This window comes from Strix uralensis, chromosome 4 (assembly GCF_047716275.1).
Source record: "Strix uralensis isolate ZFMK-TIS-50842 chromosome 4, bStrUra1, whole genome shotgun sequence".
In the NCBI taxonomy this organism is placed as follows: domain Eukaryota; kingdom Metazoa; phylum Chordata; class Aves; order Strigiformes; family Strigidae; genus Strix; species Strix uralensis.
Genome location: NC_133975.1, coordinates 71,577,466 through 71,590,863, shown reverse-complemented (window position 1 = coordinate 71,590,863; position 13,398 = coordinate 71,577,466). Strand labels below are relative to the sequence as shown.

The window sequence follows — 13,398 nt, the reverse complement described above, 5'->3', positions numbered from 1 at the left end:
CAGTATTTTAAATTTCATTTTTAAAACACCTATTACTATCCCTACAACCCTTAATTCTTCCTAGCAGCTCTGTAAATTGCAGAGAACTAAATCTTGGCACTTTTAAACAACTTTTTCTTAGCAAAGAAGATATACATAAACTTGTTCTCATGTTTCAGTATCAATCCTTACTCGTATCTGGTAAAGTATGGACAAGTCCCCTGTACTCCGCATTGGTGAGGCCACACCTGGAGTATTGTGTCCAGTTTTGGGCACCTCAATACAAGAGAGATATCGAGGTGCTGGAGCGAGTGCAGAGGAGGGCAACAAAGCTGGTGAAGGGCCTGGAGAACAGATCCTATGAGGAGAGATTGAAGGAGCTGGGACTGTTCAGTTTGAGGAAGAGAAGGCTGAGGGGAGACCTCATCACTCTCTACACCTGCCTGAAAGGACATTGTAGAGAGGTTGGTGCTGGTCTCTTCTCACAGGTAATTAGTGACAGAACAAGAGGGAATGGCTTTAAACTGAAACAGGGGAGGTTCAGACTGGACATTAGGAAAAACTTTTTCACAGAAAGCGTGGTCAGACAGTGGAATAGGCTGCCCAGGGAGGCGGTGGAGTCACCAACCCTGGATGTGTTTAAGGGTCATTTAGATGAGGTGTTGGGGGATATGGTGTAGGGGAGAACTTTGTAGAGTAGGGCTGATGGTTGGACTCGATGATCCCAAGGGTCTTTTCCAACCTGAATGATTCTGTGTGATTATGTGAGTCATTCCTATCATCACATCTTTCTAGCTAAACAAAGACTTTGACAAACATGAACAAGAACTTCTTAAAACTAATTAAGCTATCAGGAATTCCCTGTAACTTTCAGCAACAGAAGGCAAAATCCATTAGCAGTACTTTGCACACATATAAAAAGCCAGAGGGAAAACACCTAAATATTATTTTTACCCTCTTGCACATATTCAGTCTATTGCAGAAGCCTTCTGAAGCATTATTCAAATGATTTTTTAGACCCACTACATGTCATTTAACATCAACACAAGCGATAGAACTGTACAGAAAAGGTGAAGTAGGGCCACCTTATATAGGTTGTTTTTAGTAATCTGGAGATTTACTCTGATTTTACTTACATTTAAAATCAGGAAGGAAAGAAAAGGGAGACAACTGGGTCAGGACACACAAACAGGGCCACTACATGTGAGCTTGCTCATTATGAGTTAAAAAAGAAAATAATTAACCAGTCAAAAATTCAGTTAACTTATTTAGAATTTCTATAATACAAGGTGTGTAATTCAATCAGCAATGAAGTTAAAAGCAAAAATAGCTAATAAAACACTGCCTTCACATTCTGGTCAAGTCCTAAACACACTATTTTTTTTTCCTCATTTCAAAAGGATAGAAATAAGTGGGAAAAAAAAAATCCAACAAGAAAACACTCAAAATTAAGAATTCTTTTAGATTCATATAAGCTTGGAAGAACTAGGTGGATTGATCTTGCACACAAATCCTCAGTAACTTCCTGACTGCAATTAACACAAACTCTAGTGTGCACATTAGGACAGCTACGTACACTTCTTTTACCTGCACGTGAACTCAAAGGAAAGATCTTGCAACATAAGCAATGAAGTGTGATATTCTGTCACTGTGGAAATGGTTTTAAAGACTAGCCTTGGGGCTGAGCTTACACATACAAAGACAGTGCTCTGCTACAGTGTGTAAGACACCAAAATTTCATTACTGCCATAATCTTTAGCTCTCCCCAGGTCAACAGCTCAGAATACGATGCAGAGCAGCAACTCCCCAGAGGTTGTTAAGCAGCAGCAATAAAGAAATAAAGCAGACATGCAAAGGATGTCTCATCCAGAACCTTTTGGCTGCAAAGACACAAATCTGAGTGTTGAATTACAGTAAAGGGAGTGAAACAGGCAAGCAAAACCCATAGCACTCTACAAAAATTTCAGAAACACCCATAGGAGAGGGAGGAACGGCAACTACAGCGCAACTCTCCAAAGAACTGGAGTATTAACTTCCTGATTTATAACGTGCATCCCCTCTCTCCTAAATCCCTCCTGCAGAAAAATCAGCCTTCTAAAAAGGTTGTAACATATAGCAAAGTTCAAGAAAGGTTCTGTAAAAACAGAAAACAAGATGCTACCTGGAACCAGGCAGCAAGTACTTTGCAATTACTTTGGTCACAGGCAACATGCACAGCAATTCCAACACAAGTGGAAGGACAAAAGAATGCAGAAAGGAGGAACACCAAAAGAAAAAAAAAACTAAAACACACGGTGGCACCTCTGCCTCCAACAGCTCCCTCTGCACACAACCTCACTTTCTGTCTACTGCCCCAAAATCACTTCATTTTGGCTGTTTTCCCCACCAATAATTTTGTTCGGAATAAAAAAAAAAAGTCAATTCATGTCAATGACAAAAATCCTAATAACTAGCATGTCATAGAGCACTTTTCAGAAGCAGACTGCACAGCATTCTATAAAGGTTATCAGATATCCTCAGACACCAAGAAGTGATTTGCTCAAGGCCACCCAAGTCACTTCTAATATATCTCCTTGTTCTTTAGCTACAAGTCTACACATAACAAGGTTCTTCCAGGTTTTAAATATAACAAAAGACTGCAACAGAGCAATTTAGCCTAGTAGCCTTCTAAACAGCCAAGGAACTAGTGCTCAATTCTAGGACCTAAAAAGCAAAGACTGACTTAAAAACCAAGTTTTCTTTACAGCCTACTCAAAGTTCTGCAAATTCAGAGAACAAGCTCTGTGTTGATTAAATAATTTGGAGTTCATGGTAAAAAAGTAATTCTTTCCATTCAGCATCAGAGATGATACCAGCTTCAAAAAAACCAACAGCCCACAAATGGCAAAGGTGTCATGACGATAAGGGAAGGAGCCCTTCAACAAAATTCATTTACTTGGGGCGTTATTTAGAAGTTACTTTGAACTCTTCTCATTCAGTTGACACACGGCTACTACAAAGTAATGAAATATGAAAAAACCCCCACCATCTGAAAAACAGAAAGTTAAAAAACCACAAAAGTCTCAATTTAATTCAGCATGTATGTCAACGGTTTTACTTGTAGCTAACTGCATAGCCCAAAAGTTCCATCCACACCAAGGGGGCTGCCAAGGGAATATCACATCCACTTTTTTGCTGTTTATCGCGGAGATTACTAATGTAGCTCAGACTTCTGTCTTCTCTTTGGAAAAAAAAAATAATCTCATAGCTGATCACTCATTTAGTGTTTGAAGTTATTTTTAGCAAGGATTTTTTAGACGACAAACAGTGTTAAGGTCAGACTTCAAAACATGAAGGAATGTAACCCCCAATTTTCTAACAAACTTACCCACACATTAACTGTCTAGCTGGAAAGCTTCTGGGGCAAGGAGAGCAGGGGAAGAAAAGTTTATCCTTAAAAACAAAGTATCTGGAGATTAATCAATACAGGATGATTGCACAAAGATACATTAGCCAGGAAAAACAAAACCAAAACACAAGTTTTAGGTTTCTTGAAGAAAACAGGACTCCTGTCTGGTTCATGCTTTCTGTTTTCCACACACTCAGCTATAATTTTTACACTTTGTTAAGAAGTTTCTTCCCCTGCACTGCCATCCCAGACACCTAGTCGCAGCATAACCAAGTTCCTTCAACTAACCCACGGACTTGACCTGGTTTAGGGCACTTTCCCCCCTCAAATACAAATGGTAATGGAGTAATTAGCCTTGAGGCTGGTGGTGGTGTTACAAACCTGGATTTAGCTACTGTGACTTTCATGGACAGCTCTGTCACTATTTCCAGGTATTCAGATTGCTTCTGAGCATGCACAGGTACCTTTGTTTTAGTAAACTAGTACTTCTGCAGCCCAAAATAATGTTTAAAACTGAATGGCAGCACCTCCGTTGGTAAGCAATGTGGGAGGACAAAACCTGTTTGAATCTGGTCCTTTAGATTCCATTTCAAACTCACATGAGGCAGCAAGCAGATGGCCTGAAATTTATCCTACATCTTCATAAAATATGCATTATTTTTTAAAATGCAGGTCCTGTCAGCACAAAAGGAATCTGCACTATGTTGTTATCTTCTCTTCAACAAGGAATGAATTTCAGTAGTATTCCAGGGACTCAGCTGGTGTTTAACAAATAAAAACAAGTGACAATCAAGCAATCCACTGGCAGGGTGGTTCAGTGGACAACAGGAGCCTGAGCAGTAGGCCGACCTGGATTCCGAACAGATTTTGTGCAGTACCTCGAGATCTGTCTTTATTGTGCTGTTTAGCATCACTCCATCTGGCTGCAAATGGACTGGTATGTCTAAAAGACACAGCACAGTGATAATGACGTGAGCCCAAGAGCCAGTAGCACAATAAGCAACAAGAGAATTAGTAACTCTGGTTCTCAGCACAACTAATTAGCCCTTGCGGATATTGATGCCACTACAGCATTTCCAGGAAAAGCTGTCTGGGGCCAGCCCAGGCATTTCCACCCAGCACTTCACTGCACAGCATGGACTCTTAACAAGCCAAGTGTGATATCCGAGCTGGCTGTGTGCAGCATCCTGTTTGCAGATTTTATTTCCCATTCCTATAGTTTGGGAATAAGGGTCTACGGTTGTGCAATCTAATTCCCAGATGACTCATCTTCATGCAATGAGACATACACGTTTTCTTCTAGGGCTTGGGGAGCTGCTGAGAAACACCAGCACAATGGCTTGCAGAGTCAAGATTTAATAAGAATACAACATTTTCTTTTGCTGAATCTTCTTAAGCCAGATCAGAGTCTTCTTAAACCAGATCAGTTCCCCAGCCCAATTTACGTTGTGTCTGCTACTGAACTACTATAATACATAATTGTGAGGGCAGTGAGTGGGGTAAAGATGAACCTTGCACCGCCTAAAGAACTGTTCATATAATGACAGCCCCTGTCAGGTAACCACTTGGCACTGATAACCTACCTACAGTATCTAATTCCGCCCTCAGTTAAAACCATCTAATGCCACTAAAGACATTCAGGCCACAGCAGTATGAACTGCACTTAGAATTAGTCAACTGCTTTACATAAAATCACAGCAGTCAATCTCTCCACAACTTTGTTTCAATACACTTTGGTTAGAAATGCTAACAGTTGGTTTCTGCTTCTGTTTGCTTTACAAAAGGCTCCAGCTTTCACTCCAGCTATTCAAGATCTGCTTTGAGCAGACATCTTAAGATTTTTACCCCATTAACCTCCTCAGCATATAAAAATATTGATCAGGAGATATACTCCTGCACTGCCAACTCTTCCTAAAGCATTAAGAACTTAAAGCTTCTGAAAATGGGTCTTCAAAATTATAATTAAACAAATATGCAAACAAAAAGATGATGCACAATATTTACCGGTAACTTCAGGCTCTCACTTCACAAAATTCCTCTTTTGATAGGGCATTTCAACACCTAACTGCAACTCTTAACGTGGCTCTAACAATGTTACTAACATATTGCAAAAAATAACTTACTTTTGGCACGTCAACTGCCACCTCCCTCATGGCGCTGGGCCTGACATCATTCATCCCCTGAAGGAAGTCATTGAAAGCAATCATCACTGACCCAGCCACCTCGTTGTCTAATAGGTTGGGTCTTTTCCCCAGCGCTCTGCGCAATGCGTACAAACCTATTAAACAAACAAACAAAAAAAAAAACCACAACAAAAACCAAACCATGGAAATATGCAGATTTCCTCCTGGTTCTCACAAATGTAAGTGTACAACACACAAACATGCAGCAGCACTGGAAAGGAAATGATGTTCAGAAGAATGTCTTGACGCCAAGCCTTAACTAGGTCAAAGAACATGCAAGACACTTCTGATGAGAGAGCAAGAAAAAGGGGATTTAATGACCACAGACACAATATAACCTCAATCTGTTCCAAACAACAGAATGAAACAGCCTTGTCTCTGTGTTCCCAGAGATGAAGCTAACAGGGCAAAACCTCCGAATGTCCATACATCAATTCAAACACATTTCTAAACCACAGAGGAAGACGGATAACAAACATTCAAGGCAAATATTAAATCAGCTCATATAAGACATCTGCAACCTTGTCTATTCCTCTACTATTAGGACTGTGTTTTCCAAGTTGCTCTGAAAAACAAACTGGTAAGATTTTTTCTACTTTCATTAGAAGCCTATTTTGCTATCTAGCAAAATGCCAGATACCTGTATTTGTCTTGATATGCAACAAACGTTCCCCACGACACTCAATAGCTCTTCGTTCCCTTCAGCGATCACACTTTTCAAACACAGACGTAGCTTTTACCTTCTCCTTTGTTTGGCCAAATCATTCGCATACAATACCTATAAATCTCAATGCTAATTCCTAGCTTCCCCCTTTAATTCAATCCTTCAAAAGCCACACAAGTCCCACCCACCCACCCATCAATATATCAGCACTCTTCAGCAGGACCAAGCAGTACCATCTGTAGCTCCCGGGCATTCCCCAGAAAGAGCAACTACAGCCCCCATTGTGCAAGATGCCCAGAAGCATCATGGTTTTCCCACTGTATAATTATGGCCTTTAAGGTCTAATATAATTTGGAGTTCTATTGCTTCTATTGCCAACCTTGTTCTATGAACTGAAACTGTTGAATATGTCATTTAGTATATTACATGAGTATAATCTTATACACAGGTATACACACACCCACATACATGCAGATAATGTAATATCTGTTGTCATGTGTTACAAAAGATGAGGCAGTATGACACCAGTTCGCCTTGCATGACCATAAAAAGACAAACATTTGTTAAATCTTTTCTATATTTAACCAAGCAAAACATCAATTAGGGCTACATGAAAGAACAATAAAAGGGATAAGCCGTTTCTGAAAATAGACACGGTTTTAACTTTCAGTGGATTGTTGCCTTTTCTCTATAGAGGCACTGGTAGATGCAGACATACAAAGTTTCTGACAATGACAGGAATTCTGTATTTCCTACAATATATACAACGTGTGAAGAGATATAATATCTCCCCTGTGAAGCAGTACAGCTGGTGTCTCTCCATAAACTGCCAATTATGGCAGTCTGAGCACCTGCATTCAATACCCAGGCTCTTAATACAATAATGGAGAAAAAAAAAAAAAAAAAAACTGGTTTGTAATTCAGGTTTCCCCCTGCACAGAACATCCAGAACTAATAAGACATATAAATAAAAACATTCCATGAGGCCAAGGAGAAAAATGAAAATCTGGTCACCAGAGGACAAGTATAAAATATAACTGACTCATTTTAACAACCCAGACAATTTTCATGTCATTCCTCTCCACCTTCTTCCTTCCTCTGAAACAGTTCATTTTAAGCAAACAAAAAACTTAAGCAAGACAACAGATATTCACCCTCCCCCGATTTAAAACTTACATCCGAGCAAATAACAAGCTCTATATCTTATTCTAGTGTCACTTCAGCTAACACTTTGGAGGGTGGGAGCAGGTATTGGGGTTGAGTCCTACATTTTCTTTTTCATGAAGTCAATTCACATGGCACTCTCACTTTAAAAAAATGCAATAATAAATAACATAGCATGAAATTAAGTCATAGAGAATGCAAGTGATAAAAATCTCTGCTCCTCATTTCTATACCTATCTGTTCCATCAGATACCGATTTAGCCCAGTGCTCATTGGATGCATTTTAATTGTATCACGGTTATCTTTTTTCCACAACATGGGGAAGTCTTAAAAACAAACAGATTTATTTTAAAAACTGAGAAAGAACAGCATGTAAAAATGCCCAAGGAGAACACTGCTCTGAAGGACCATTACTGCCAGTGCTACTAGGAGTACAGTGAAATTTCAGTCCTCAGCAGTGGGTTTGAAATGCAACAGCCTTGATCCAGAACAGGAATAAAGAGGTCATGGCTTTCAAAACAAAGCCTGAATTCATTTCAGCATGTGCATGCACATGCCACTGCACAGGTCAGCATTTAATTGAAACAATGTTTTACATTAAAACAATAATAAAAAACAGATTGAAAAAGAAAGCATGATTCTTCCTGTTTCCTCCTGTTATCATAATCATTTTTTCCTGGACTTCAGATTGACCTCTAACCAGAGGGGGAGAAAAAAAATCTTATTAACAGAAGGATACAAGCCAGTGGCTTGCCGGAGGCAAAAAAACACATCCTTGTCTTGAGACACTGAAAGATGTATTTAATGTAAGGAAATGCAGGGTAGGGTGCAAAACACACTGCTAGAAGCCACACAGAAGCAAAGGTAGTGAAACACTACAGCAAACCCAAGTTTATTACTACAGAAGTTATAACGCAGATAAACTGCAGATTCAGACATAGAACCTCAGAAAAGATTGAGCATCTCTGCTTAGCTGTTGGGCATCTTTGGCATGGGAATGCTTTGGTCTGAGTATAGGTCATTGATGTAAACTGCCTGAGCACAGCGTTTGTTTCAGCTTTGCTTGCTCCTTTTCAGATGCTACTTCATTCTTATGGGTTAATGAATATCAATAGCCTTTTGGCAGTAACTGAGGAGGCTCAGAAGTGGGCAAGTCGGTTTTCACCGTTTTATTCCAGCAGAGTCCTGGGAGGAAGGACGCAGATGTAGTTAGCCTGCCATATGGTCGGTGGGAATGTTCGCACAAGCATGGGCTACCTATTTCTAGTAAAGGGATACATGACTGGTGCCTAGGACTACCCTATGCAGAGCAGAAACTTAACTTGGGAGGCAGCCTTTGTAATAGTGAGCAACACTGATTCTCAGTGGAGTATAAATGGAAAATCCCAGTTAAAAAAAAAAAAGATAAATTAAAAGAAACATGTGTAATAAGTCATGCATGATTACAAACAATGGAAAGTAAACAATTTGTTCCAGTCCAGCAACTGTGTACTCTACCTCACCAACTCATCCTGTCTGTCTAGAACAGAGGAAACTAAGTGGACAGAGGGGAACAAAAAACAGCAGAACACCCTGTCCTGGTACAGACGATCCTTCTTTGGTACCAGGCTATGCATAAGGTTGATAGCATTGTTTCGCTGTAAGATTTTCTTGCTCACAGCTTGGCTAAGTGTTGGCACATTAGATCATAATCACAAATGTCTGAGCCTAAAAATAGACTCTACAACACTGCTATATTTGTCAGAGTCTGTGTATAATTATATACTACTGTAAATAATAGAAAGCATCCACTCAAAACAATGAACATGTATAGTTTAGGTTTCAAAAACAGAATATGCACAACACTTGAGGAAATTAACCGAACAAAACAAAATTGTTAATCATCCATCCCATCAGCTACTTCTTCTGCAGACCCATCTTGTCTGGACTTACTCTACTGGAATCCTAATACCAGAATTTGTAAGTAGCTTCAAAGAAATTGTAATCTTCTTGTAAAATTGTTTACAAAAGGAAATGTTTCTTCTTTCCCCACTAATCTGACATTTCCCTCCAAAATTGTTATGACCAAACCCAGAAGACACACACCATTTCTCCCTGTGACAGCTGTCAGATCCAACATGACACTGTGCTGCATGGCTGGAAGTGGAATGCTCAACAGCATATGGAAAGATTTCAGCTTCCTAATGGCACCAGATGGGGCACATTTACATACTAGACTTCAAAATTTAACAGTTTTATGCACAGAAAAAGCATTTCATGTAACTTAAAATGAATTTTGAACTTTAGAAACCATAAGAGAAGCATACTTGACTTCACAGGCAATGGATACAAAAGTTATTCCAGTGTTTAATATTTTTGAAATAAGAAGCTCTTCTGCTTTCTATTTGGCAATTTTTAATCAGCATGGCTTTCTGCATTCATTCATGACAACAATCCCAAAACTGTACTAGGAAATCTTTTCTAGAACTTCAAGTATCACATACTACAAATCACACGTATTCTTGAACATATCATAGCCTCATAAACAAAGGGAGTTTATAGCACCTCATTACATTAAGATCTTGAATGGTCAAATCCAAGAAAAAAAAGAGAACACGTGTTATGTACGTTGTTTGCAGTTATGCATAAATATAGAGTAACACAGACACAGCCTGTTTGTCTAGCAGATGGAAGCCTCACCATTCCCTGGTAAGGACCACTGCTCCCCTGAGTGTCCCACAGACACATCCTCACCTCTTCAGTCAATCTTTCACCCTGTGCAGCCCCAGCAAACCAGCTGTCCTACCCATCACGGTGAGACAGCGCTAGGTAAAACAAGAGCAGCTGCTACAAGCACTGAGGGACAGCAGGGCCGTCTAGGCAAAGGCTCTTTCTCCCGTTACTCCCCAGATAATGGAATAACAGCACCAGGCAAGCACCTGACCTCTGTGGACCACTAGCAAGCTTTCCTCTGACCTGGGGGCAGGAACCACCATTCACGGTAGCTGAATAATTCAGATGTGTTCTCCATTTGGATCCTAAGAAATTTCTACAATTTGGAGTGGTTTGTTTTGGGGTTTTTTTTTGTTTGGTTGATTTTGGTTTGCCTTTTTTTTCTCCCAGTGTACTTAAGTATGGAATCAAACACACCAACAACTTTACCAAATAATTTAAAAAAAAAAAATACATGGATCAGACTCATAAGTGTTTTAAACTTATTTATTTTTTTATTTAATCTGCATATAAAATGCATGCCTACTTAGAAAAAATTTCAGGAAGCAGAAACCCTTACTTTTACTCTTGAAATCATATTCTGCAATCTGTCTTTAGCTGCCAGCGCTATATGGGAAAATCCCTGAAGAACTTTCATGTACTGTTTGCACAGGAAAGATAATGCCCTTAAATCCCTTGTAACCATAACATTGCAAATTCACTCAGCTAACCTGAGCACTAATCTACTGTAGGGATTATGTACACGATTTATAGTCCTTCGTGAGGAGCTCTGGCATTTGCTGGAACATGTCTACGGAGCTGACTAGAAGTTGCTGAGAGGTACGAGAGGGGAGGGAAAGGAAGGAAGGAGGAACTGTATTTTCAAAACTTCTTTCATACAGGAAACAGTTTATTCACAGATCAGGTACACACACATCATTTATCCTAAAACAATGACAACAGAGGGAAATATGGAATACCAGACTGCCTTTTTCTAGCCTACTCTCATACATAAACGTACCTAAGCTAAGGTTAGTCATACATGTGTAGCAGAAAAATAGGGACTGCCAGGCTGCCAGAATAGCAAGGGCAGAAAGACAAGAAGCAACAGTTAGCGGCTAAATGCTGGTCTAATTGTAATTAGGAACACTGTCAAGTCAGAATGTAGCTAAAAGTTAAAGTCAGGAGACTTAGAAAAACTTTGCCTGAAAATATTTAAGCTCTGTCCCCCAACAGTAGCTATCCATTCTATATAGAAATGCCTACTGCTAATGGATTTTACTCCCACAGAACTAACACAGACTTACAAATTAAGCTACATTTCACCAGAGGCTCTTTTATGATTTTTTATCAATTAAACAAAAGAACTAAGACTGCTTTCAGATCTTAAGTTTGCCATTATATATTCCAGGAAAACATTTTACCTGGAGCATGAGAGGGAGTCAGAAAACACTGAACTTTTCTCCTATCATGCCATTTCCACACAAATAGTTTGTCTATTGTATAGCTGATGCCAACGTATTCAGAAAAAAAGCACAGCTATGGAAAACATAGTTTTTTTACTCAGATACTGAGAAAGCTTTCAACTTGGCAACCTGCAGATGAACATCTACTCCAAAACGGGTTAGTTTGGATCTTCTAAAGTCAGCAGAGCAAAACAGAGTGAGATGAATCGTAACGCAGTCAATCCCTCCCTCCCTATGTACTATGAGTGGAACAAAACTCCCACAGATTTTTAGTATGGGAAGAATTGCACCTCAAGTGTATTTGAAATGAAGTCTATTACCATTGCTGTTCAAGTTACATTTGAAACCAAATTCAGCACAAAAGCTGAAAGAAAAAAAAAGGCCCAATTGCTTCACAGAGATGACACCGTACTTGAGCACTGGATGTTCCCCTGTTACAGTCACTCAAAGAATGTAAGAACAAGCCAACTGATCAAACAAAATTTGAAGAACTAAAGGATAGAAGTGTTAGCCAAAATTCAAAATATATCTGAATCTAGAAAAGACAACTGTGTCAAATGAAATCCTGCCTAAAACAAGACAAAGTGACATAAATGAGTATCAGACACATCATGAAAAAAAGAACAGAGAACAAAATGAAAACAACTGCCTTCCCAAAATTAGAAAAAGTTACTAATTGCTTCTTAAAACGTAATATGCCTTTCAAACAAGTGATTTCCCAAAAAGTATGCTTGTATCTTGGAGAAGAAATAGTTTTAGTCTAAATACATAATTCCAATTCATAACCAGAGCCTGCTCCAGAACCAGGAAACAGAACAACTTTCTGCATCACAAGGAACAAAGTTTGAATCACCTGTGATAATTTAATGCCAGGTTACTGGAGGGCTGCAATGAACATGAACTCTGTTAGTAGGAGAAAAACACTGTAGTGCTCATGTGCTGGTCAGCAATAACAGTGAGCACAGTTATCCTACTTCAGCTGGCATGAGGGGGAAAATTAGAAAAGACATGATGGGAGAGGAAGAAGGAAGTGTGTAAGTCTGCAGAATACCTTCCAGTTAGCAAAATGCCAGTTGAGAAGAATGACTGTGTACAGCATGTTGTATTACCGAGAAAAAAATCCACAGATTTGCCAGACCCTTCTCAGAGATTAAAGGTCAGGAAGTTGTCTTCAGTTCTTAGATGTGCAAAACCTCTAAAGTTAACACAGAGGAGCAAGCAGCTCAGATCACTGTAGAAAAAAGCCAAACCTATAAGATAAAAGACAGTGGACCACAGAGTGTCTTCAAAAATCAGTTTAGTCTTGGTTAAATCAATTTCATTCATTCAAAGGTGCTATACAGACAGCTGAGGATTTCTTCTGTTGCTACAGGAATAACATTGCCTGGCACACAGCTCTCATCCAGCTTCGCATCCAGGGAGTTGAAGTCCCTGAGGGCCACAAAATCTGATAAGCAGAATAGCAACTAGGACACCCCTCCTGTCAGTGTGACTTAGAGCTGGGTTACCAACATTGTGTTGATTTTCAGGTCTTGAAAATAAACACGGAGCACAGAGAAATGTCTGTTCCCACCACAGCTCAGCCAGTGACCCAGCCTAAGACAGTATCTGCCCTAAATTTCTTCTGCTCTTAAGCAAAATGACATAAAGCTAAATTTTCAGGGTCTGCAAGCTGAGGAATGATATTCTGCCATTTCACAGCCCACCAGTCTGCACAAGTAGGGCTGCACCAACGCAGGCTACTTCAGCGTCCTGCACCCCTCACACCCTTCCAACCAAGCAATGTGTTTTGAGGCTGACCCTCCAACCCATTCAGACACAGAAGTTTCTATACTTGTTGCCAGACATGAATAATATCGTTTC

General features: G+C 39.6%; 1 protein-coding gene across 3 annotated transcripts in view; it reads right to left on the bottom strand.

Annotated features, from left to right (window-relative positions):
- Positions 1-13,398, bottom strand: part of AFG2A (AFG2 AAA ATPase homolog A) — a 206,266-nt gene that overhangs the window by 173,130 nt on the left and 19,738 nt on the right. For all 3 annotated transcript variants that reach the window (XM_074867261.1, XM_074867260.1, XM_074867262.1), the window contains exon 10: positions 5,491-5,645. In XM_074867261.1, the coding sequence (XP_074723362.1) occupies positions 5,491-5,645 (155 nt within the window). The remainder of the gene's footprint in view (positions 1-5,490; positions 5,646-13,398) is intronic.